Source organism: Ranitomeya imitator, chromosome 3, assembly GCF_032444005.1.
Source record: "Ranitomeya imitator isolate aRanImi1 chromosome 3, aRanImi1.pri, whole genome shotgun sequence".
Lineage (NCBI taxonomy): Eukaryota > Metazoa > Chordata > Amphibia > Anura > Dendrobatidae > Ranitomeya > Ranitomeya imitator.
Window position 1 is genome coordinate 764,578,296 of NC_091284.1, and position 25,670 is coordinate 764,603,965.

Below are 25,670 nucleotides of genomic sequence, written 5' to 3' on the forward strand. Positions count from 1 at the left end.
GCTCCCCTAAAGGTAGTGCTCCCCGTGAGGGCACTGAGGCTGAGATACCCACCATAGTGAAGGTTGTATGTGAGGGTGTAGACTCAGAAGCCCCCTGAATCAGAGAAGACTCTTCCCCTGACAGCGCAGAGACAGTGACCGGTGACCGCAGTGACAAGCAAAGGTCCCTGAGGGTGATAAGTAACTGCCCAGTGTGTGTGTGACATCGTTACTACAGAGAAACTGCCGGGCTAACATACAGAGACTCCTGCAGCAGTGACCAAGACTGTGCTACTTCCTGATTTCAGTTTCACTTTAAGGCTATGTGCACATGTTGCAGATTTGCCTGTGGAATTTCCTGTGCAGATTCTGAATTTCTTGGCAGAAAATGCAGGTCAGAATCTGCTCCTTTTTTTGGTCTGTGCACACGTTGCAGATTTTTGTGCAGATTTCTTCCTTTTTTTTACCCCTGCAGATTTCTATTATGGAATGGGTGCAGATACACAGCAGAACTGCACAAAATAATTGACATGCTCCTTTTTTGAATCTGCTGCGTTTTCTGTGCAGATTTTTCCGCACCATTAGCACAGCATTTTTGTTTTGCCATTGATTTACATTGTACTGTAAATCACTTGCAGATTTGCAGTGTTTCTGCACGGAAAAAAAAGCTGCAGTTCTGCAGGAAATCTGCAACATGTGCACACAGCCTTAGAAGAAAATTCTGCAGAGGCTTAATCCCGGAGTCTCCAGTTCCTAGGAGACAGAGAAGAGACTTCGGGATCTTCAAGCACTGCTGGTGACTGTATCCACGTTGGAATAAGGACCCTCAAGTCAGGACCTCCCTGGACTGATAAGTTACCAGAACATTCGTTAACCGTTTGCGATTCAGCTTAGCTGTTTACTGTTTGCTTTATCTCTATTAACCCCCTGTTTACTCCCTGCGAGGAGAATCTTACTCCTGTTAATAAATTCCCCTCAACAGTTGGTCTGTCTGTTCTGTGGTGACATACTCTACCCTGCACTCTATTACACTCCCACAGGCGGGGAGCAAAGTACACAGAGGATTTTTGGCACAGTACTCACACAGGAGGGGGGTGCAGAGTACAAAGGCTTTTTGGAACAGTACTCCCATAGGGAGGAGTGCAGAGTACATACAGAGGGTTAAACGTACTTTACTCCCACAGGTGGAAGAGTAGAGTACACACAGAGGCTTAAAGGCACTGTACTCCCACAGGCGAGAGGGGCAGAGTACACAGAGGATTTTTGGCACAGTACTCCCACAGGCGAGAGGGGCAGAGTACACAGAGGATTTTTGGCACAGTACTCCCACAGGCGAGAGGGGCAGAGTACACAGAGGATTTTTGGCACAGTACTCCCACAGGCGAGAGGGGCAGAGTACACAGAGGATTTTTGGCACAGTACTCCCACAGGCGAGAGGGGCAGAGTACACAGAGGATTTTTGGCACAGTACTCCCACAGGCGAGAGGGGCAGAGTACACAGAGGATTTTTGGCACAGTACTCCCACAGGAGGGGGTGAAGAGTAAACAGTGGCTTTTTGACAGAGTGGGCGCAATCTAATTCTGTCCTACACTCCAGATGCATCCTGTCCTTGCACTAATTAGAGCAGAATGGTGGCGGCACTTATGATCCAGCACTTATATACAGGCTGGGTCACATGGTGCACCGGCCAATCGGTGCCCACAGCCTAAAAGATTGTTGATTGGCTACACTGCAGCTTTTCATCAAACTTTATTAGGTACCCAAAGAGCGAAGCAGACATCCTGTTAAAATATCTGTATCGGGTACAGACCCCGAATTTTTTGATCTAGCGGATAATACGGATTTGGGTCTGCACCCTGCAGTCTCGGGCGTCTGCTGAATGTCCCTCACTGCCCCTCCTACTTCCCCCGCCCCTCCGACAACTCCTCCTGCCCCTCCGACAACTCCTCCTGCAAATCCTGCTGAGATGTGGACAAGCGCAGTAAAATACATTTTTGTTGCGTTTTTTACGTTTCTGCTACAAGTTATTCCCCTTCATTTGTACGATTAATCCCCAATCCCCACAGTTTTAAGCGTGCCCTAAAAACTCATTTGTTCAGACTGGCCTACCGCCTCAATGCATTAACCTAACGATCCCTGTGTGGCCTATTTATAATGAAAAAAAAAAAAAAAAAAAAAAAAAAGGTTCCTCGCATCATGTTCTCATACACTTTATGCAGTATTAGCCCTCTGTGTCTGTACTGCTACATACTTAGGCAGTTAACTGGTTCATGCAGCTTTACATGAACACCTGAGCCTTACACTATAGCTGGTCCGAATAACTAAAGCAATTGTTACCATCCACCTCTCGTGTCTCCCCTTTTCCTCATAGTTTGTAAGCTTGCGAGCAGGGCCCTCACTCCTCCTGGTATCTGTTTTGAACTGTATCTCTGTTATGCTGTAATGTCTATTGTCTGTACAAGTCCCCTCTATAATTTGTAAAGCGCTGCGGAATATGTTGGCGCTATATAAATAAAATTATTATTATTATTATTATTATTTGTATGGGCGAAATATGCTGCAAAACCTGACAACGCTTCAAGGAAATAAGTACTGTGTGCATTAGGCTTCAGGACTCTCCGTCACTCTGCTGGCACAAGGAAATACTTCAGATTTTGAGCTAAAACTGCGCTGAAAAAAACGGGATCAAAATTGCAATGTGTGCACAGACCCTAAGATTCCTGCAGCCGTCACCTCAGAGCGGCCGTGTCACCCGTGACTCCCCATCTCTGCCCTCAGTGCCCTCACTATAGGGGCCTCTGTAGCTAGTTATTACCCCTCGAAATTAGGACACGCCGCGTCATTACTTAGAGTGACACTGCTCGCCACCAATCAGCACGCAGCTCCTGCTGAGCTGAGTGGGCGGGGATTACCAGGGACCAATGAGCACAGGCGAGGGGCGGGGACCCGCGGGACAACAACAGTCAGGTTGCGTGACAGCGGCTCAGTCAGTCAGTCAGTGTGGTCGGTGCTGGCGGCGGCTGCAGGACCCGGACCGGCCTCTGCTCAATGCGGCGCTGGGATCCCCATACAGGTATTACCGGCCGCGTTATCGGTCAGCCGGGCGACCTATGCATTCACATGTGTGCGATGTCACAAGCGGTACCGCAGTGTGTCCGTGCTGTCTGAGGAGTCACTTACTACAGGGTGGAAATGATCAGAGGAAGGAAACTGACAGAAAGTGAAAGAAGATAGCTGAGAAGTGGTTGGGGGGTGACAGTGACCGCCTGGGGTCTGCAGCACAGCTCGGGCTGGTATCTGTAGGAACAGGGCTATCAACTACACTTTAAGGCTGTGGTCACACGGTCAGTATTTGATCAGTATTTTACATCAGTGTTTGTAAGACAAAACCAGGAGTGGGTGATAAATACAGAAGTGGTGCAGATGTTTCTATTATACTTTCCTCTATTTGTTCCACTCCTGGTTTTGGCTACAAATACTGAGGTAAAATACTGACCAAATACTGCTAGTGTGACGGCAGCCTAAAGGGGTGACCGAGAGAAAAATTTAAAGGAAGTTCCTTAATCTAAATAACTCCCCTTTAAAATGCCTGTGTGGGTCATCTGTGGCTTTCATGCTCCCTATTGGTCTTTTTTCACTTTATTGCTGCAGATCACGTGCCAGCGTCACTTCTGATTGTCTGCAGTGGTCACAAGAATAGGGTATCGCTTCAGGCAACGTTCCTACAGTGAGTATTAGGTGAGATTTTGCTGTTTGCAGCATTTTTAGCTAAATTCGGTAACTTGCATTTTTTTTGTCACTTTTTGCTTTGTCGTGTTTTAAACCAGGAGTGTCCAATAGTGACGGGCGAGTGTGTGCGCCACCCGAGTGACAACTGTGTGCTCGGGTACGTATCCGGTATCGTGGGTGCTCGGGTACGTATCCGGTATCGTGGGTGCTCGGGTACGTATCCGGTATCGTGGGTGCTCGGGTACGTATCCGGTATCGTGGGTGCTCGGGTACGTATCCGGTATCGTGGGTGCTCGGGTACGTATCCGGTATCGTGGGTGCTCGGGTACGTATCCGGTATCGTGGGTGCTCGGGTACGTATCCGGTATCGTGGGTGCTCGGGTACGTATCCGGTATCGTGGGTGCTCGGGTACGTATCCGGTATCGTGGGTGCTCGGGTACGTATCCGGTATCGTGGGTGCTCGGGTACGTATCCGGTATCGTGGGTGCTCGGGTACGTATCCGGTATCGTGGGTGCCCGGCTACGTGTCCGGTATCGTGGGTGCCCGGCTACGTGTCCGGTATCGTGGGTGCCCGGCTACGTGTCCGGTATCGTGGGTGCCAGGCTACGTGTCCGGTATCGTGGGTGCCAGGCTACGTGTCCGGTATCGTGGGTGCCAGGCTACGTGTCCGGTATCGTGGGTGCCAGGCTACGTGTCCGGTATCGTGGGTGCCAGGCTACGTGTCCGGTATCGTGGGTGCCAGGCTACGTGTCCGGTATCGTGGGTGCCAGGCTACGTGTCCGGTATCGTGGGTGCCAGGCTACGTGTCCGGTATCGTGGGTGCCAGGCTACGTGTCCGGTATCGTGGGTGCCAGGCTACGTGTCCGGTATCGTGGGTGCCAGGCTACGTGTCCGGTATCGTGGGTGCCAGGCTACGTGTCCGGTATCGTGGGTGCCAGGCTACGTGTCCGGTATCGTGGGTGCCAGGCTACGTGTCCGGTATCGTGAGTGCCAGGCTACGTGTCCGGTATCGTGGGTGCCCGGCTACGTGTCCGGTATCGTGGGTGCCAGGCTACGTGTCCGGTATTGTGGGTGCCAGGCTACGTGTCCGGTATCGTGGGTGCCAGGCTACGTGTCCGGTATCGTGGGTGCCAGGCTACGTGTCTGGTATCGTGGGTGCTCGGGTACGTATCCAAGTGTGAATGGAATGGATATGCACATGATCGACCACTGCTCCAGTCGCACCCCCCCAGGTCCTCGGGATCAGTGGGGTCACTGTGGTTCAATTCCAAGTGACGGAGACATTATCCCCTATCACTAATAACTTCCAAACTTGAGATAATCCAGTTAACCCCTTTCAACCCTTGGTGATTTTCCATTGCTTCACTTTTGTTTTTTCCTCCCCTTATTCCAAGAGCCACAGTTTTTTTTTTTTTCTCTTTTCATCCACAGAGTTGTATGAAGACTTGTTTTTTTGTTGGACGAGTTGTATTTTTTAATTGCCTCATTAATTTTATCGTGATGCACTGGCATCGAGCAGTACACAGTGAAATTAAAAATGGTAAGAACGGAGAGGATTGTTAATATGATGAAAATTGCAAACGCTGCTTGTTTTTTTACACTTTGCAATTTTACCCATTTAATAAGACAAGGCAATATCTTTTAGGGTATGTGCACACTGAGTTTTTGGAGCAGTAATTCTCTAAATCCTCTTCAAAAACTTGGGAGTTTCTGCACAGTTCTATGCCAGACTCTGCGAAAAAGCCTCCATGTGCACAAACACAAGCTCCGAATTCCCTGGTGGGGTACATGACAGTGTGTTTTCTACCTTCTTTCTCCATAACGTAACCCCCCCACTGTGTACAGACCTGTACCTAGTACAAGAAGCTACGGATGTCGCCTTCCAGCCCTGAGCGGCAGGCGAGTCACAGGGTACCAGTCATTGTCCTAGATGACGGATCCACATTACAGCTGGTAATTGTATGACCTGTGCTTTATATTAGGCGGGATCGTGCTTTATTGTTTGTTATTACAAATATTTTGTTACAAGCCTTATAATTAGGTATATTAGGCCGGGTTCACATTGCGTTAATGGCATCCGTTAGACGGACTACGTTACACCGTGGCATAACGCGGTGTAACGCAGTCCGTTAACGCTGCCATTAATTCCTATGTCGGACGCATTGCTAGTCCGACTTCACTTCTGGTGGATCTTTGGGAGCCGGCACATGGACACTCTGTTCTGGGGGCACGGCCTAGTATGGCACAGTGCTTCTCCGGAACCCAGGGATAGTGTCCGATGTCACTTCTGGTGGATCCTTGGGAGCCGGCACATGGACACTCTGTTCTGGGGGCACGGCCTTGTGTGGCACAGTGCTTCTCCGGAACCCAGGGATAGTGTCCGATGTCACTTCTGGTGGATCCTTGGGAGCCGGCACATGGACACTCCGTTCTGGGGGCACGGCCTTGTGTGGCACAGTGCTTCTCCGGAACCCAGGGATAGTGTCCGATGTCACTTCTGGTGGATCCTTGGGAGCCGGCACATGGACATTCCGTTCTGGGGGCACGGCCTAGTATGGCACAGTGAGTCTCTGGAACGAGGCCGGGAGCCTTCATTGGGCACAACCTGCTAAGGTTGATTGAAGATGGGCAATTAGGCGGCTACTTTACAGATGACTCCTCTTCCTCCTCCAGTGTCTGTGGAGAACCAGAAAGGCTTGTGTTGGTGTGTCTGGAGCTGCCACCATGAAGAAGTGGTCTGTTGACCTGTGCTTTGTCCTCTTTGCGTGTGTCTATCAGAACGGAGGATGATGTAGACATCGATGGAACTGTGGAGGATGACCTGGGAAAAGCCGAGAGGGTTCACGGACAGATGAGGAAGCCATTCAACTAGACGGGCTAAACGCTGCACAAATTAAGGAGATCCGAGAGAAATCTGAAAGTTTGCCTTTCAGGCAGAAGTGAACCGGATGATGAAAGTTTCTAAAGCATGAAGATGTTGCTTCATCTATATGCCATAGAAGCGATCACCCTGCAAAATGATTGTCCCATAGTGGGACAGAGTAAAAAAAAAGATAGTAAAAAGTATAAAAAAAAATGTTTTAAATAATTGTAAAAATAATAAATATATATACCGTATATATTCGAGTATAAGCCGAAACCCCTAATTTTGCCACAAAAAACTGGGAAAACTTAATGACTCGAGTATAAGCCTAGGGTGGGAAATGCAGCAGCTACCGGTAAAAATAGATACCAATAAAAGTAAAATTAATTGAGACTTCAGTAGGTTAAGCGTATTTGAATATCCATATTGAATCAGGAGCCCCATATAATGCTCCATAAAGTTTATGATGGCCCCATAAGATGCTCCATATTAAAATATGCCCCATATAATCCTGCATAAAGGTTAATAATGGCCCCATAAGATGCTCCATAGACACATTTGCCCCATATAGTGCTGCACAAACGTTGGTTATGGCCCCATAGATGCTCCATACAGACACTTGCCCCATTTGCTGTTGCTGCGATAAAAAAAAAAAATCACATACTCACCTCTCCGTCGCTTAGGCCCCCGGCACTTTCAATATTCACCTGCTCCTCTTTCCGGCTGCCGCTCCATCTTCAGCGTCTTCTGCACTGACATTCCGGCTGAGGGTGCACACTAACCACGTCACCGCGCCCTCTGACCTGAGCGTCACTGCTGAAGACAGAGCGGTGCCGGAACGAGGAGCAGGTGAATATTGCGCAGCGCTCCCCTCCCGATATTCTCACCTGCTCCTGGCGCGGTGCAGTCCCTGCTTCCCCGGCACTGCAGTCCCTGCTTCCCGGCGCCACAGTATCTTCCTGTACTGAGCGGTCACCGTTACCGCTCATTACAGTAATGAATATGCGGCTCCACCCCTATGGGAGGTGGAGCCGCATATTCATTACTGTAATGAGTGGTACAATGTGACCACTCAGTACAGGAAGAAGCTCGGGTGGCGGTGAGCCAGGGACCGCGCGGGGAGCAGGTGAGTATAATTAGACAGCCCCCGCTCCCCCTCCCCTGCCGACCCCGGGTATGACTCGAGTATAAGCCGAGAGGGGGGACTTTCAGCCCCCAAAAAATGGGCTGAAAATCTCGGCATATACTCGAGTATATACGATATATATCTCAAATAATAAAAAAATCATCAATATATACAGTATTCTATCCCTAAATAAATATTTGAATAAAAAAATATAAACAATAAAAGTACACATTTGGTATCTATCGCTGTGTCCGCAACGACCCGTCCTATAAAACTGTCCCATTAGTTAACCCCTTTAGTGAACACCATAAAAAAAGAAGGAAAAAACAGTGTATTATCATCATACTACCAAATAAAAAGTGAAATAACACGCGATCAAAAAGACAAATAAATATGGTACCGCTGAAAACGTCTTGTCCCGCAAAAAAACAAGCCGCTATACAGCTCAATCACCGGAAAAATAAAAAAGTTATAGCTCTCGGAATAAAGTGATGAGAAAAATTTATCTTTTGTATAAAAGCGCCAAAACATAAAAAAATGATATAAATGAGGTATCTCTGTAATTGTACTGACCCCAAGAATAAACCTGCTTTATCAATTTTACCAAACACTGAACGGCATAACCCCCCACCCTTCCCCCCCCCCCCCCAAAAAAACAACAACTCCTGAACCGCTGGTTTTTGTTCATTCTGCCTCCCAAAAATCTGAATAGAGAGTGATCAAAAAATGTCATGTTAGCGAAAATGGTACCGATAAAAACGTCAACTAGTCCTGAAATATGGAAAAGTTATAGCTGTCAAAATGTGGTGATGCAAAATCTATTTTTTGCAATAAAGCGTCTTTTAGTGAGTGACAGCAGCCAAACAAAAACCCGCCATAACGCCTCTTTGACACGTCCTGATATTTCCGGTACCGGAGATGTCAGTGTCTGTATGTGTGGCAACCGTGTGCCGCATCAGTACCACACAGACAGGTGCCTGGGAAGTTTTCAACCTGGATGATGCCAACATGCGACCTTCCAGGCAGCGAACCACTGGTGAATGAACTGCTAGGTACACAGCGTCAGAGACCGGTGGTGACTTCATAGAGGTTTTCTCCGGTCACTGAGGCTCCATTCCCAGCCGGGCTGAACCACGGTGACTTCAGTGAGATCGCCGGCAGAGCGGGGAAGAATGATGAGAGCCGTGTTCAGCACCCAGAGCCTGGGAATAGCGCTTACTATAACGCTTCTTCCCCAGCACCGATGCGTGTCACATGGATGACATCCATGTGTGTTACGCATGTGTGCGGGGCATTTTGTGGCCCGTGTTGACATTAAAATACAGACATGTCAGCGTGTTTTGCCCATGGACAGACGGTCCATGGAAACACACTGACATGCACAGCGCTCCGTTCCTCCCGAGTCTCTCCGCATGGCTAAGTAGCACTGTACAGCCATTTTCAGTCGAAAAATGTGGAACAAATTTTGATGCCACTTTTGCCCACTTTTTGTTTGAAAATGAAAAATCTTTGGCTAAAACAAAATTTTGGTGGTGAAAATTTTTAGTTATTTTGTCTTCACTGCCCAATGGTATACAATTCTATGACACAGACACATCAATATGTCAATATGATCACTGCACCCCTAGATGAATTCATTGAGAGGTGTAGATTGTAAAATGAGGTCACTTATGGGAGTTCTGCCGTTTTGGCACCTCATGGGCTCTCCCAGTGGGTCATGGCACCTGCAAACCATAACAGTAAAATCTGGCGCTCCTTGCCTTCTGAGCTTTGCGATATGCCTGAAAAATATTTATCGATTTACATGTAAGGTATTGGCGCACTCAGGAAAAAGTGAACCTCAGTTTATTGTAAAAAAAAAATTCCTATTAGCCCTTAGAAAAATTAAAAACTTGGGGCTAAAACAACATTTTAGTGGTAAAAATGTCATTTTCTTTCTTCACCGCTCAGTGGTCTAAAATTCTGTGAGGCACATGTGGTCTTAATGTGATCACTGTGCCCCTAGATGAATTCATTGGGGAGAGTAGTTTATAAAATTAGATTCTTAGAATCACCAGGATCCATTGAAGCGTTCTAGTGTTATTACATCATAAAGTGACAGTGGTCAGAATTGTACAAATTGGCCCGGTCATTAACATGCTCGGTTGTAAAGGGGTTAAATATTAATGAATATTCACTTCTTCACATGCTCATAGTCCCTGCCGTAGGGAGCAGTGAGTATTCCGGCAGATGTCCTCGGCTTGTAAGCAGCGCATGACATCCCTGTCATGCGCTGCTTACAAGCATAAATCAGCTGCTGGCTTCACAACAGGATATTGCGTGGGAGAACAGGGAAGGTAAGTAAAATGGCTTATAGTGTGTGGGTTTTTGTTGTTTTGTCTTTCTGATGGGGCCATGCCGACCAGGCTGGGGATGAGAGGGCCTTGTATACCTAGATTGGGGCTATGTATATACCAGGATTGGGGATATTAATACAGAATTGACCACATTTTTTGCTTCAGCTTTTTTCATTTTTCCTCCTCTAAAACCTAGGTGCATCTTACAGTCCAAGAAATGCAATACTTACCGTTAATCGGATCTTCCAGAACCCACGACAGCGCCCTTCCTTATTCCCTCCCTTTTCACTTTTTCTCTGGTTGATAGTGCACAGATGTCATAAGGTGTCATAAAAAAAAATAAAAAATGTATTTTATGGATATAATTGTGTACAGGGTTTGGTGCCATATCACGAAAGGGACACCTGTTTCAAGCTTGTACATATGTATGTCTAGCAAACTAACCAAATGGAGTTCCTCTTAAGGCCCCTTCACATTTAGCGACGCTGCAGCGATACCGACAACGATCCGGATCGCTGCAGCGTCGCTGTTTGGTCGCTGGAGAGCTGTCACACAGACCGCTCTCCAGCGACCAACGATGCCGGTAACCAGGGTAAACATCGGGTAACTAAGCGCAGGGCCGCGCTTAGTAACCCGATGTTTACCCTGGTTACCATGCTAAAAGTAAAAAAAAACAAACACTAGATACTTACCTACAGCCGTCTGTCCTCCAGCGCTGCGCTCTGCTTCTCTGCTCTCCTCCTGTACTGTCTGGGAGCCGGAAAGCAGAGCGGTGACGTCACCGCTCTGCTTTCCGGCTCACAGACAGTACAGGAGGAGTGCAGAGCACAGCGCTGGAGGACGGACGGCTGTAGGTAAGTATCTAGTGTTTGTTTTTTTTTACTTTTAGCATGGTAACCAGGGTAAACATCGGGTTACTAAGCGCGGCCCTGCGCTTAGTTACCCGATGTTTACCCTGGTTACCAGTGAAGACATCGCTGGATCGGTGTCACACACGCCGATCCAGCGATGTCTCCAGGGAGTCCAGCGACGAAATAAAGTTCTGGACTTTCTTCAGCGACCAACGATCTCCCAGCAGGGGCCTGATCGTTAGTCGCTGTCACACATAACGATTTCATTAACGATATCGTTGCTACGTCACAAATAGCAACGATATCGTTAACAATATCGTTATGTGTGAAGGTACCTTTATGCTCTGTAAACCACTGAAGCGTACTAGAGGGCTCTGCTTTTAAAGATACAGGGTTTCCTGTCCTTGGGGCAGATCCTCTCTCCCCATGGTGCTGTTGTGGGTTCTGGAAAATCCAATTACCAGTAAGTAATCATCATTTATTTATTTTTATTTCTGGATGGCTGCCGACCCTGGTGCCAATAAAAGTCTATGGGTCCATGAAAATCACTGACAACATACAGATGGTGTCCATGTGCAGTCTGTGATTAACATTGCAATGTATAGGAGATGCTATGTAATTTATTTCTGTGCCCATACGAGAAAAACACAGATGAAACTCTGATCCAAAACACTTATGAAACACTAACCATATTATTGTGCACGTGAAAAATCATAGACGTCTGAATGAGGCCTTAAAAATTGCCCACGGTTCTGTGGCCTTAGCAGCCAGGTTCTGTGGCCTTAGCAGCCAGGTTCTGTGGCCTTAGCAGCCAGGTTCTGTGGCCTTAGCAGCCAGGTTCTGTGGCCTTAGCAGCCAGGTTCTGTGGCCTTAGCAGCCAGGTTCTGTGGCCTTAGCAGCCAGGTTCTGTGGCCTTAGCAGCCAGGTTCTGTGGCCTTAGCAGCCAGGTTCTGTCGCCTTAGCAGCCAGGTTCTGTCGCCTTAGCAGCCAGGTTCTGTCGCCTTAGCAGCCAGGTTCTGTCGCCTTAGCAGCCAGGTTCTGTCGCCTTAGCAGCCAGGTTCTGTCGCCTTAGCAGCCAGGTTCTGTCGCCTTAGCAGCCAGGTTCTGTCGCCTTAGCAGCCAGGTTCTGTCGCCTTAGCAGCCAGGTTCTGTCGCCTTAGCAGCCAGGTTCTGTCGCCTTAGCAGCCAGGTTCTGTCGCCTTAGCAGCCAGGTTCTGTCGCCTTAGCAGCCAGGTTCTGTCGCCTTAGCAGAGGTCAGTGACTTGTGGGACTCTAGTTGTTGTGAAACTACAATGACAGACTTTCATGGCAGGACAGAAGTTTTACAACGGCTGCTATCAGCAATCTGCACACTCCTCTGTAGGATAGGACCTGTTGGGGCTACTTGAGGACTGGAGTTAAGAAACACTGGAAATGGTTAATCTGTATGCAGTTTACGAAAAAAAAGCCCCCGTAAAAATATAACCTTTATTAAAATTACAGTACAAATCCCCAAAAGTAGAATAGCCTATATGTTAGGGCTCTAGAAGATAGTAGGGAAATATCCACCACTGATAGGACTAGGGTAATGTCTACCCAGTCACTATTCACCTCTATAAAAAAGATAGCGGTAAGCCCACCTTCACATAACATATAGAAGTACCAGAGACAAAACAGTGCTGCCATATATTCATACCATAGATGTGCAGATATAGGGGATATATCCCTAGACACTATACTCTAATAATTCTGCCTACCTAGATGCGGAGGTTGGCACCCTAAGAAATATGAGAATGGCTCCCCCTCTCGTGCGATGGCTATCCCTAATCTCCTGATTATGCCCTATAAGATGATCATTAGAAATAGAAAGCCAGACGGCTTGTCATAGCAATGTACTAATGTGTTAGATTTTATAACAAAGATGGGGTCAACCAAAAATGTGATGTAAGTATCATTCACCCCCCCATACGCATAGTAACAGATATATAGATACATAGAAAATAAGTGTCTAGGTCTCCAGCAACATAATAATACCATATACTTAACCCCATAAACATACTGGGAATTTCCTGGTACTGCTAAAGAACAACATAATAACACAACACAGATTCAGATGTCCTAATCCGCTGATCTACCACCCAGCTGAACGTATCCGACCAAAAGATGCACGATGTGCACCTATGATAAAGGTACCTCTATGATGCACGCAATACTCATCTGTAAGTTTGTGGTATATATGCGGGCGAGGGTCCCGATGCAAAGGCAGCCTTTTTGTGGACAACTCTACACTGCCATGTGATGATGGAATCTTTCCTGATGAACCCGTGTTTGGGGGAAACGCGTCAAGAGTCTTTTTGGTCCATGTGAGGAGTCATTGCATCGGGACCCTCGCCCGCATATATACCACAAACTAACAGATGAGTATTGCGTGCATCATAGAGGTACCTTTATCATAGGTGCACATCGTGCATCTTTTGGTCGGATACGTTCAGCTGGGTGGTAGATCAGCGGATTAGGACATCTGAATCTGTGTTGTGTTATTATGTTGTTCTTTAGCAGTACCAGGAAATTCCCAGTATGTTTATGGGGTTAAGTATATGGTATTATTATGTTGCTGGAGACCTAGACACTTATTCTCTATGTATCTATATATCTGTTACTATGCCTATAGGGGGTGAATGATACTTTCTATCGCCTTACTTACATCACATTTTTGGTTGACCCTATCTTTGTTATAAAATCTAACACATTAGTACATTGCTATGACAAGCCGTCTGGCTTTCTATTTCTAATGATCATCTTATAGGGCATAATCAGGAGATTAGGGATAGCCATCGCACGAGCGGGGGCGCCATTCTCATATTTCTTAGGGTGCCAACCTCCGCATCTAGGTAGGCAGAATTATTAGAGTATAGTGTCTAGGGATATATCCCCTATATCTGCACATCTATGGTATGAATATATGGCAGCACTGTTTTGTCTCTGGTACTTCTATGTTATGTGAAGGTGGGCTTACCGCTATCTTTTTTATAGAGGTGAATAGTGACTGGGTAGACATTACCCTAGTCCTATCAGTGGTGGATATTTCCCTACTATCTTCTAGAGCCCTAACATATAGGCTATTCTACTTTTGGGTATTTAGTGTATTTGTACTGTAATGTTAATAAATGTTATATATTTGTACGGGGGCTTTTTTTTTCGTAAGCCACTTTTCTTTCCCTTGTTGTTATTTAGTTTGTGAGAAGATTTAATCTGTATGCAGAGCTGAGATTCTTATTCTACCTAGATCATTTATACCCATGAATCAGGGCAAATAATAGAGCAAAAGTGGAAGGACCGGTTTATGGTGATTCCTTCTGCCATAATGCTACACATAAGGATCTCATGTATACAGTCATTTCTGCCTAATGGAATCGGCTTATTTCAGTCCATCTGTTCTGATAACATCGGTATTAGTAAGTTAAAGGGGTTATACACTATTAGAAAAACTGCCCCACACCTGTCTACAGGTTATAAGTGTTTTTGCAGCTCATTTGAGTTGATGTGTAATACCAGACACAACCCATGGGCAGGTGTGGCGCTGTTTCTGCTATAAAGCAGCCATATCTTTCTATTTTCACTGTCATATTTTTCTTGCGTTTTCTTCTGTTTTACTGAATAAAGTATAAAATTAGATTTCCAATTTCCCCTTATTTCTTATAACGCTTAAATCAAGTTAGCAGGAAAAAAAATTCTCGGTGCATTGTATTAAATTTCCAGCGTTGATAAGCGAATGTGTGTGTGTGTGACTCGCCAGTTTTACAATGTGATCTTTCTCCATAGTCTGCGTTCTGCAAATGCTTTGGATGACTTACATTTATGTTTTTAATTTAAAGCAGTTATAAGGAGATTAAAAAAAAAAATATTTTAAAGTTTAAAGGGCACAGACTGGATAAAGGGAAGTTTTTTGGCACCTCATCTGAGAGCAGCATGATGTAGAGGGGCAGAGACCCCGATTCCAGCGATGTGTCACTTACTGGGCTGCTTGCTGTAGTTTGATCAGCAGGAGGTTATCACCAGAGGTCTAGTAAACCTGCTACCATGCAGTCCTTAATATTGATGAGGTCTGTATAACCCCGTCCCCACTGATTGGCAGCTTTCTGCCTACGCACTGTACACAGCTGCCAATCAGTGGTGTGTGCAGGGTTTTACAGGGCTGAGCATTCAAGAGAACTGCTAAATCTGCAGCTGCTAAGATTGGTTTTATCAAAACTGCAGCAAGCATCCCAGTAAGTGCCACATCACTGGAATCGGGGTCTCTGCCCAAAAATCATGCTGTTCTCAGATGGGAAAGCAAAATCCCAGACACACATTCCCTTTTAATAAGTAATATTCACCCCCACCAATTCTCTGAAGCTCCCCTTCTGATGTTTACCCTGCTCATGGTGGTTTCTGCTCCTTGTTCCTATCTTGACAAACGGGAAACTGTGCCCGCTTAACAAATCATTAATTGAAACCTGGGCGCCCCACTTATTCAGTGATTGATTGGGCCGGCATTTCTGGAAGACTGCAGAACGATGAGACCTGCACGGACTAGGTCAGTATGAGATGGGGAGCTATAGGGCAGAGGTCCCCAACTCCAGTCCTCAAGGCCCACCAACAGGTCATGTTTTCAGGATTTCCTTTGCATTGCACAGGTGATGCAATTATTACCTGGGCAAGACTAAGGAAATCCTGAAAACATGCCATGTTGGTGGGCCTTGAGGACTGGAGTTGGGGACCTCTGCTATAGGGTGTCTGTGAGTATTGCAACAGTCTCTGCCCTGGGCAATCCCTTTAAGATGGTTAGTATTCCGATTTAGTGATATATCAGCCCCACCTCTTTATGCTTTTCTTGTCCTTTTAATGCTTTTATAATGTCTTATCCATTGTAAGTGGTAGCGAGGTCCCACCAGTCATATAGAAGGATGCTACTATCAGGTGCCCCCAGTGATTCTTGGCTTTGGGTCTTGGTATTACTGGGCCCACTTTAACCCTCAATAATTGGATAATAAACCTATAGAGATCAGTGATAGACAATAAAGTGGTTTTTTGGGGTTGACAATCTGGTTGCTGGGCTGAAATATGAAGATTATACTACATACCACCCCCTGTAATGTATGGGGTGTACTTCACTGTCTGTCATTTAAAGGGATTATCCAGGACTATTTAATTTCTTTACTGCGGGTATAAGCACTGAAAGGCAGGTAGTTTCTAATTACCGTACCTGCCTGTTGTGCCCGGTGATCTCACAGACCGCTCCTGCTTGTGATTCTGCAGCTTCCGCTGACTTCATGTCGACAGAGCAGTGGCTTCTCTTCCGCTCTGCTGCCAATGTCATGCTGATAGGCAGCAGGGATCTGGCTTCCAAACTGTGGGGAAGCGGCCGTCAATCAGCATGACGTCAGCAGTCACGCCCCATCGATAGAGGAGCCTGATAGAAAAAGAGCTGTCTGACATTGAGCAGCTGAATCTCCAGCAGGATTGTTTAGTGACCGCTCTGAGCTGATGCCTGGTAAAGAGGCACTCCGTGAGCAACTACTGTACCTGCCTGTTAGCTTTTAGGCCCATAGTAAAAAAAATAAATACAATAGTTGTGGGCAACCGCTTTAACTTATTGCATGTGTTTGTATGTAGTGTGTAACCATGGAGACATGGAGGATCAGACTACACAGGGCTTGTGTGTAGTCTGTAACCAAGGAGACACGGGATCAGACTGCATGGGTTGTGTGTAGTCTGTAACTATGGAGACACAGGGGATCAGACTACACGGGTTGTGTGTAGTCTGTAACCATGGAGACACGGAGGATCAGACTACACAGGGCTTGTGTGTAGTCTGTAACCAAGGAGACACGGGATCAGACTGCATGGGTTGTGTGTAGTCTGTAACTATGGAGACACAGGGGATCAGACTACACGGGTTGTGTGTAGTCTGTAACCATGGAGACACAGGGGATCAGACTACACAGGGTTTGTGTGTAGTCTGTAACCATGGAGACACAGGGGATCAGACTACACGGGTCGTGTGTAGTCTGTAACCATGGAGACACTGAGGATCAGACTACACAGGGTTTGTGTGTAGGCTGTAACCATGGAGACACAGATTTGCAGAGCAGCTGTAGATATAAAGCAGTGGGACATGTTTAATTGGGAATTCACACCTCTGACTACCTCTGGCTGTATAGGACGACCATCTGTCACTGTTTCAGTTGTGATGCAAATCTGCAAACATTAATAAACGTGGCAAAAAAATAAAATGTTTGTAAATGTGTCCAAAAATTGTAAGCGGTTCTGCATTCATAAGACGCAGAATAACAGATCTTTCTTTTTTCCAGCACTAACTATAGACATGTGATGGTTCCCTTGTGAAAGAATCTGAAGTAAAGATGGGCCTGGTGTACCTGGTGGAGCCAGTCATGGCCTTCTACTGCTTCGCCTGCTTTGCCAGCTACCCTCTGATGCAGCAGTTCGTGTACCAGAGGTTCTGGGAGGAAGAGTTCAACTCCACGGTCTTCTACAGCGACAACATATCACATTGTGAAACGAACCAAACTAACCCCAACTTCACACATCAAAAGGTGAGAATGTAGGAAAATGCCTCCATATTGGGCATTTGTACCCTGTACACTAAAAGCAATGGCCCTGAGTGGAGCCCTGACTGATATGTGCAGACACGTACTGTAGAGATAGGGGCCAGGGACGTGCGCCGGCTCTCCTCATTAAGCCCTGACCCTTCTGTTCCCGTCAGAGGGGTGCAGGCATCCAGTATGGCCAAAAGAGAAGGATCGGGATCTACTGGGAAGAGCGAGAGCACTTGGCCTGTAATGGCCCTTACGGCATTTCCAAGCTTTTGTACATAAACCGCAAAATTCATTTTCTCTTCAATGCGAAGTCTGTCCAGATCTTAGGCCTCATTCAGACGTCTGATTTTCTCACGTACACGAAAAACTGTCCGATTCTTCTGATCAGAGTGTGGTTGGTCCAACTTGCATCAGTTTTTCTCATTCATGGAGCAAAAAGGTTTTTTCACCTTTTTCCTTTCTGACCGTCCGTGAAAATCGGACCGCACTTGGACGTCATTCGAGTATAGTCTGATATTTATTTTTCATAGAGCCATAGCTTTGCAGTGCTGATTTTTATCTGCACCTCGCATCAAAATCGGACATGTCCATGTTTTTTTTTTTTTTTGGGGACCAAGCAAAAATCCCAGACTTGTGAATGAGCCCATAGACTGTTACAGGTACATGTGCGATCTGCGAAAACCAAAGCTGGCCCTCGTACATGAAAATCTGATGTCTGAATGTGGCTTTTGGGGGTATTCCCGTCTCAGAAATCCACGGCATAACCATAAATGTCTTATAGATGTGAATCCTACTACTGGGACTTGTATTTATTTCAATCACTGGGCCTCATCTCTGGAAATCGCGAGGTGGCTGGGCATGCATGGCTCTACTTGCTTTTATTCTTGCCCTGTTATTTTGGGGGGCTTGATCCATTCATTCCTATGGGAGTTTCACAACAGCCTAGCACATTTGTGCAAGACTTTTTGGAACTTTCAAAGGAGTAAATGGAGACGCCATGTGTGGACACCCCGCCATCCCAGCAGCCGTGAGATGGGGCCACGTTCAAAAGGTGAGTCTCAGTTATATCCAATGGATATTTCACGAGTGTCCAGGATGGGGATTACCCCTCACTGGGTCACGGTGATAGTGTAGATCTAAACCTTATGACCAACTTTTATGGCTTCGTTAAAGGGCTTTCTCAATTGTTGCTCTTTCGTTTTTGAAAAAATAAGGTGTTTTTGCAATATATTATATGGTAAAATATAATCCTCCTCCCCCAGTTCTATCTGAACGGAGTCCATACATTACCTCCCCTCCATTATAGTGTGCGCAATGTACAGGGCCACCATAGTTATTACATATACAGGAAACTACTACCTTTTTAAAAGGATGATCCATTTAGTAAAATACCTTTAGTAAGACTAGTTCCTTCAATTACTATATGCTTGTATCCTTAGTCATAGGATACAACCATGTGATTATATTTCTCTTGGTACATAGTTGGTGAATAATTATGTTTGCACACAGCATGTGACACCTTGGCTCGCTGTTGGATACTTTTTTGGATATTTTTATTTTTTGCAGTGTTCACTGAAGGGGTTAACTAGTGCGATAGTTTTATAGAGCGGGTCGTTACGGACGCGGCGATACCAAATATGTGTACTTTTTTTTTTTTTTTTTTAATTTAAATATTTTCCAATAGATCCGTTTATTTTTTGTATTTTATTTTTTTCTTTATTTAGGGATTTTTAAAACATATTTTTTTTTTTTACTTTATAACATTGTCCCTGGGTGGGACATCACTAGCACTGTGTCAGATCAGCGATCTGACAGGAAGTGCAGGAGGCTTTCCGGCGCCTGCTGAGAGCAGGCGCCTTCAAGCCACTTCAGCGAAGGACCTGGAAGGAGCCCCGCGGCCATTTTGGATCCGGGGACTCCTTCCAGAACACCGGAACAACGCCATCGCATTGTTCCGGTGGGAGTGCAGGGAGCCCTCGTCCCTGCGCGATTCCCCTTTATGTTGCTGTCACTACTGACAGCAGCATCAGAGGGGTTAAATGCCCACGGTCGGTGCTAGTGTTGATCGTGGGCATTGTTGCGGGGGTCACATACAGCTGACACCCGCACATGATCGTGCCGCCGCAGAGCAGTACTAGTGCGGCGCATGTCTGGAATGTTTGCTGTTTTAATCTTGAATAAAATATTTTGCTATATAAATATACAGTATGGTACAGTACACCTCCTGCCTCCAGAGCGGTCTGTATGGAGACCATACACCTAGTGTTCAATGTGCAGGGCGGCCATAGCTCCTACATATATAAACCTGTCCATGTATATCACAAGCTTTACAATAACTGTAGTTTCTGTGATTGCTATATTTTCTGCATTTTCTTTAGTCGTTGGATGATGTGGAGGAGGAAAACATGATTATATTTCACTGTCGGTGTGTAATGATCACACACAGTGTCAGACACTTTTTATTCTGTTTATCTACTATATAAAGCTGAGTGTGTGTGTGTGTGTGTGTGTGTGTGTGTGTGTGTGTGTGTGTGTCCGGGATTGGCATCTGCACCGTCGCAGCTACAGCCACAAAATTTTGCACAGTCACACGTCTGGACCCTGAGAGCGTCATAGGCTACTTTGTGAGGTGAAATTTTAACCCCGCGCTTTCCAATTCACCAAACTATTTTTCCCCTATCTACATAATGGGGAAAAAAGTGAAAGGAAAAGTGTTGGAGGCAAATTGACAGCTGCCAGATGTGAACAAGGGGGACTTAAAGAGTAAGAGCGATGGCGCCAAAGAGTATATACCGTACAGTTGCTAAGGTGGGGCCCCGACATGAGATACTCACCACACACGGGGATATGAACACACACACAAAATGCGCCACACACTACCACGTGCTTGAACACATATACCACCCTCAGCACACATTTCACCACACATACACCAACCTCGCCACATAAAAGTCGAAACACAAAAGTCGCCGCTTAAAACTCACCACGCGCAAAAAAAAAACTCGCCACAAGTGCAAAACTCACCTCATGGAAAACTCGCCACACACAAAACTTGCACACGCGGAAAAATTGCCACATGCACAAAATTTGCAACACATGCAAAAGTTGCCTCACACAAAACTTGCACATACTCAAAAGGCACCAGACCTAAAACTCGCCATGCGCAAAACTCGCCATGCGCAAAACTTGCTGCACACAACTTGCTACACTAACCTGTCACATGCAACTCGACACACAAAAAGTTGCTACACGCATGTTGCCACACAACTCATCTCACAAAAGTCGCTACATGCATGTCGCCACACACAACTCAACACACACAACTTGACAAACGAAACTCGCCCTAAAACACACACAAGTCTGGTATTAGCCTTCAAAAATAAAAATCTGATTAATAAGCAGACAAACTACAAGAGCAACAAATGTACCATATAGGAAATACAGCAGCTGTCAGTCACATGACCTGTCTATTATGTGTATGTGTGAGCTAATATATACTGCCACTACTGAGGAGATGACATACAGGTATATACTATATACAGGAGGAGATGACATACAGGTACATACTATATATAGAAGGAGATGACATACAGGTATATACTATATATAGGAGGAGATGACATACAGGTATATACTATATATAGGAGGAGATGACATACAGGTATATACTATATATAGCAGGAGATGACATACAGGTATATACTATATATAGGAGGAGATGACATACAGGTATATACTATATATAGGAGGAGATGACATACAGGTATATACTATATACAGGGGAGATGACACACAGCAGGTATATCCTATATACAGGGGAGATGACATACAGGTATATACTATATACAGGAGATGACATACAGGTGTATACTATATATAAGGGAGATGACAAACATGTATATACTGAGGTGAAAATGAAAAGGTGTGAGTGCAAAATGAGAGGAGTGAGGGAAAATAGTGTAGTGACCGGAAAATGACAGATGTGAAGTTGAAATGACAAGTGTTAGGGGGGAATGAGAGGAGTGAGGGAGAAAATGAGAGACGTGAGGGGGAAAATTAAAGATGTGATTGGGAAAATGAGAGGCGTGATGGGAAAATAAGAGAAGTGAGGTGCTATAACTAACCACAGATATTTACTATGCCCAGGCAACGCCGGGCTCTTCAGCTAGTTGGTAATATAACTGGGACCGTGTAAGGTAGCGCTAAGGGTTACTGTAGGTCATCTGGGAGGAGAGGCTGTTGATCACTGATAACAGGGTTTTCTGCTAGTGTTCCCATTCACACACTGTACAGAATACGGTAAAAAGACACATTGTTCCAGAAACAAAATGAGAATTAACCCTGCTGTAACTACATAAGTGAAAAGCAAAAATGCATTTAACCCCTTAATGACCGCCAATACGTCTTTTAACTGACCTGAGATATAAGAGAATAGCCTCCCCATACAGGTGACAATCCAGCAGCTGGCGGCTGTACACTATAGCTGACAACTTGCTGTATCAGCGACGATCAGTGTTGGCATCGTACATATCTGTTTAACCCCTTAGATGCTGCTGTCAATAGTGACTACATCATTATAAATGGTTAACAGAGTGTGGGGGCTTCCTCTTTATCCCAATCGGTGCCTTCAGATCATGATTTTGTGGTCCTGATGTTTGCGATGATAATTCACAACCAAAGAGCGGCCTTAGTCTGTCGGCTGTTGTAACCTGTTCAGAAGTTACCGACATTTAGGTAGCAAAAATGCACATTGTCATTTCTGTCATACCACTTTGCATTAATTCCTGTAAAGCATCTGAAGGGTTAATAAACTACCTGACTGCAGTTTTCAATATGTCAGGGGGTGCCGTTTTTAAAATGGTATCACATTTTAGGGTTTCCCAATATGTGGGACCCCTAAAGTCAATTCAAACATGGATAGTTCCCTAAAAAAATAAATGTTGTAAATTTCCTTGAAAAAATGAAAAATTGCTGCTACATTTTTAAACCTCCTAAAATGCTAACAAAATAAAAGAACATTTTACAAATGGTGCTGATGTAAAGCAGACATGTGGGAAATGTTGTTTATTAATAGTTTGCTGTGATATGACCATCTGGATTAAAGGGATAATCATTCAAACTTTGAAAATTGCTAATTTTTTAACATTTTTCTCAAATTTTTGATATTTATTATAAATAAACACAAAACATATTGACCTAAATTTACCATTATCATAAAGTATAATGTGTCACGAAAAAACAATCTCAAAATCACTGGCATTTGTTGAAGCGTTACAGAGTTATTACCACATAAAGTGACACTGGTCAGATTTCAAAAATTTGGCTCCGTCACTAAGGGGTTAAATAACATTGGGATCTTAGTAACACTATCTTTTTTTTTTATCAAAAAAGCATAAAGGCCAACCCACCAGCGGCAAGGTGACCTTATTAATAATATTAATATTATTATAGCGCCATTTATTCCATGGCGCTTTACATGTGAGGGGTATACATAATAAAAACAAGTACAATAATCTTGAACAATACAAGTCACGACTGGTACAGGAGGAGAGAGGACCTTGCCACGAGGGCTCACAGTCTATAAGGGATGGGTGAGAATACAGTAGGTGAGGGTAGAGCTGGTCGTGCAGCGGTTTGGTCAATCGGTGGTCACTGCAGGTTGTAGGCTTGTTGGAAGAGATGGGTCTTCAGATTTTTTTTTTTTTGAAGGCGTTGTCTTACACTGTCTAAAATTAAAACCTTACCATATGTCAGACATGACCCATGTGAATGGACACCTTAGCCTTAGGAAGCTTTTAATATTAGACAGTGTAGGACTGTCCCAAATAGGGTCACCTTGACGCTGCTGGGATGGCTTTTTATGCTTTTTTTTTTTAAATAAAAAAAGTGTTACTAAGAACCCAATATTATTTAAATGCACTTTTGCTTTTCACTTATTTACTGTAGTTACATCAGGGTATATGCTCATGTTGTTTCTTGTAGGTTTTGTCTGTTTAAAAGCCAATGTGAACATGGGGATCTGGCTCACCAGGCTACACCAAGCCCCTTTAGACCATGTGCAGAGCAGGGTCTAAAGGTACCTTCACACTCAGCGACGCTGCAGCGATACCGACAACGATGTCGATCGCTGCAGCGTCGCTGTTTGGTCGCTGGAGAGCTGTCACACAGACCGCTCTCCAGCGACCAACGATGCCAGTAACCAGGGTAAACATCGGGTTACTAAGCGCAGGGCCGCGCTTAGTAACCCGATGTTTACCCTGGTTACCATCGTAAAAGTAAAAAAAACAAACACTACATACTTACCTTCCGCTGTCTGTCCTCCGGCGCTGTGTTTTCCTGCACTGGCTGTGAGCACAGCGGCCGGAAAGCAGAGCGGTGACGTCACCGCTGTGCTTTCCGGCTGGCCAGCGCTCACAGCCAGTGCAGAGAATCACAGCGCCAGGGACAGACAGCGGAAGGTGAGTATGTAGTGTTTGTTTTTTTTTTTTTACTTTTACGATGCTAACCAGGGTAAACATCGGGTTACTAAGCGCGGCCCTGCGCTTAGTAACCCGATGTTTACCCTGGTCACCGGCATCGTTGGTCGCTGGAGAGCGGTCTGTGTGACAGCCCTCCAGCGACCAAACAGCGATGCTGCAGCGATCGACATCGTTGTCGGTATCGCGGCAGCGTCGCTGAGTGTGAAGGTACCTTAAAGTTCTGGACTTTCTGCAGCGACCAGCGATGTCACAGCAGGATCCTGATCGCTGCTGCCTGTCAAACTGAACGATATCGCTAGCCAGGACGCTGCAACGTCACGGATCGCTAGCGATATCGTTCAGTGTGAAGGTACCTTAAGGCTTTTGTCAGTGCCCATGCATTATACCAGCGATCAGACACATAAAAATGAAGGGTCACAGAGAGGAACTAAGTTAGAAAAAAATATATATACATTTATATATAATTACCCATCAATAAGTATTTTTATTGTGGTGAAAAAAAAAATACACAAATTTCGGTCTGGAACAATCCGACCTATAAAACTGTCACACTAGTTACCCCTTCAGAGAACACCATAAATGAGGGGGGGGAAAAAAAAAAGCACAACATGATGCTTTTTCATCATGCAAACAGAAAATAGAATAAGACCTGATCAAAAAGACAAATGTAAATAAAAAGTACAGCTGAAAAAAATCATCTTGTGCCACAAAAAAAATAAGCTGGCATACAGCTCCATTTGCAGAAAGTTATAGCTCAGAATAAAGCAATGCAAAAATATTTTTTTTTCCGTAAAAGTTTTTATTGTGTAATAGTGCCAAAACATAAAAAAAATACCGTATATAGATTTGGTATCGCTGTGATCATACTGACCTGAAGAATAGAGCTGCCTTATCAATTTTACGACATGCGGAACGGCATAAGCCCCCCCTCCCCCAAAGAAAAAAGATTCCTGACTTTGATTTTTGGGAGGTAGAATGAACAAAAAACAGTGGAAAGCGATCAAAGAATGTCATGTGGCAGAAATTAGTACCAATAAAGTCAACTTGTCCTGGAAGCCCTCATATGACTGTCGGGTGAAATATAGAAAATTTATAGTGATGCAAAAACCAGTATAAATCTGGTATCGCTGTAGTCGCACCGACCCGAAGAATAAAGTCGTCTAATCGCTTATACTGCACAAGGAACGACATAAAAGATCAATAAAACCAATTCTTTACTTGCTGTTGATCATTCTGCCTCCCAAACATTGCAGTAAGGCTAGGCCCTCATTTATCTTGCGCTGAGCATTTATTATTATTATTATTATTTATTTATATAGCACCATTGATTCCATGGTGCTGTACATGAGAAGGGGTTACATACAAGTTACAAATATCACATACAGTAAACAAACTAACAATGACGGATTGATACAGAGGGGCGAGGACCCTGCCCTTGCGGGCTTACATTCTACAGGATTATGGGGAAGGAGACAGTAGGTTGAGGGTTGCAGGAGCTCCGGTGTTGGTGAGGCGGTAGCTCCGGTGTTGGTGAGGCGGTAGCTTTGATAGTGATGAGGCAGCAGCGGTGTCAGTGCAGGCTGTAGGCTTTCCTGAAGAGATGAGTTTTCAGGTTCCGTCTGAAGGATCCGACTGTGGTTGATAGTCGGACGTGTTGGGGCAGAGAGTTCCAGAGGATGGGGGATATTCGGGAGAAGTCTTGGAGGCGATTGGATGAGGAGCGAAT

The 25,670-nt window shown here is 45.2% G+C and overlaps 1 protein-coding gene across 6 annotated transcripts in view; it reads left to right on the forward strand.

Annotated features, from left to right (window-relative positions):
* The first annotated feature begins 2,915 nt into the window (after positions 1-2,915).
* SLC46A3 (solute carrier family 46 member 3) overlaps positions 2,916-25,670 on the forward strand; it is a 57,372-nt gene continuing 34,617 nt past the window's right edge. Inside the window, exons 1-4 of one of the 6 annotated variants that reach the window (XM_069759022.1) lie at positions 2,938-3,053; positions 3,632-3,707; positions 5,143-5,251; positions 17,220-17,462. In XM_069759022.1, the coding sequence (XP_069615123.1) occupies positions 17,271-17,462 (192 nt within the window). In that variant the 5' untranslated portion in view covers positions 2,938-3,053; positions 3,632-3,707; positions 5,143-5,251; positions 17,220-17,270. Of the gene's footprint in view, positions 3,054-3,631; positions 3,719-5,142; positions 5,252-9,931; positions 10,037-15,271; positions 15,443-17,219; positions 17,463-25,670 lie in introns of those variants that run through there. The other 5 variants (XM_069759020.1, XM_069759021.1, XM_069759019.1 and 2 more) reach the window with 5 other exon arrangements.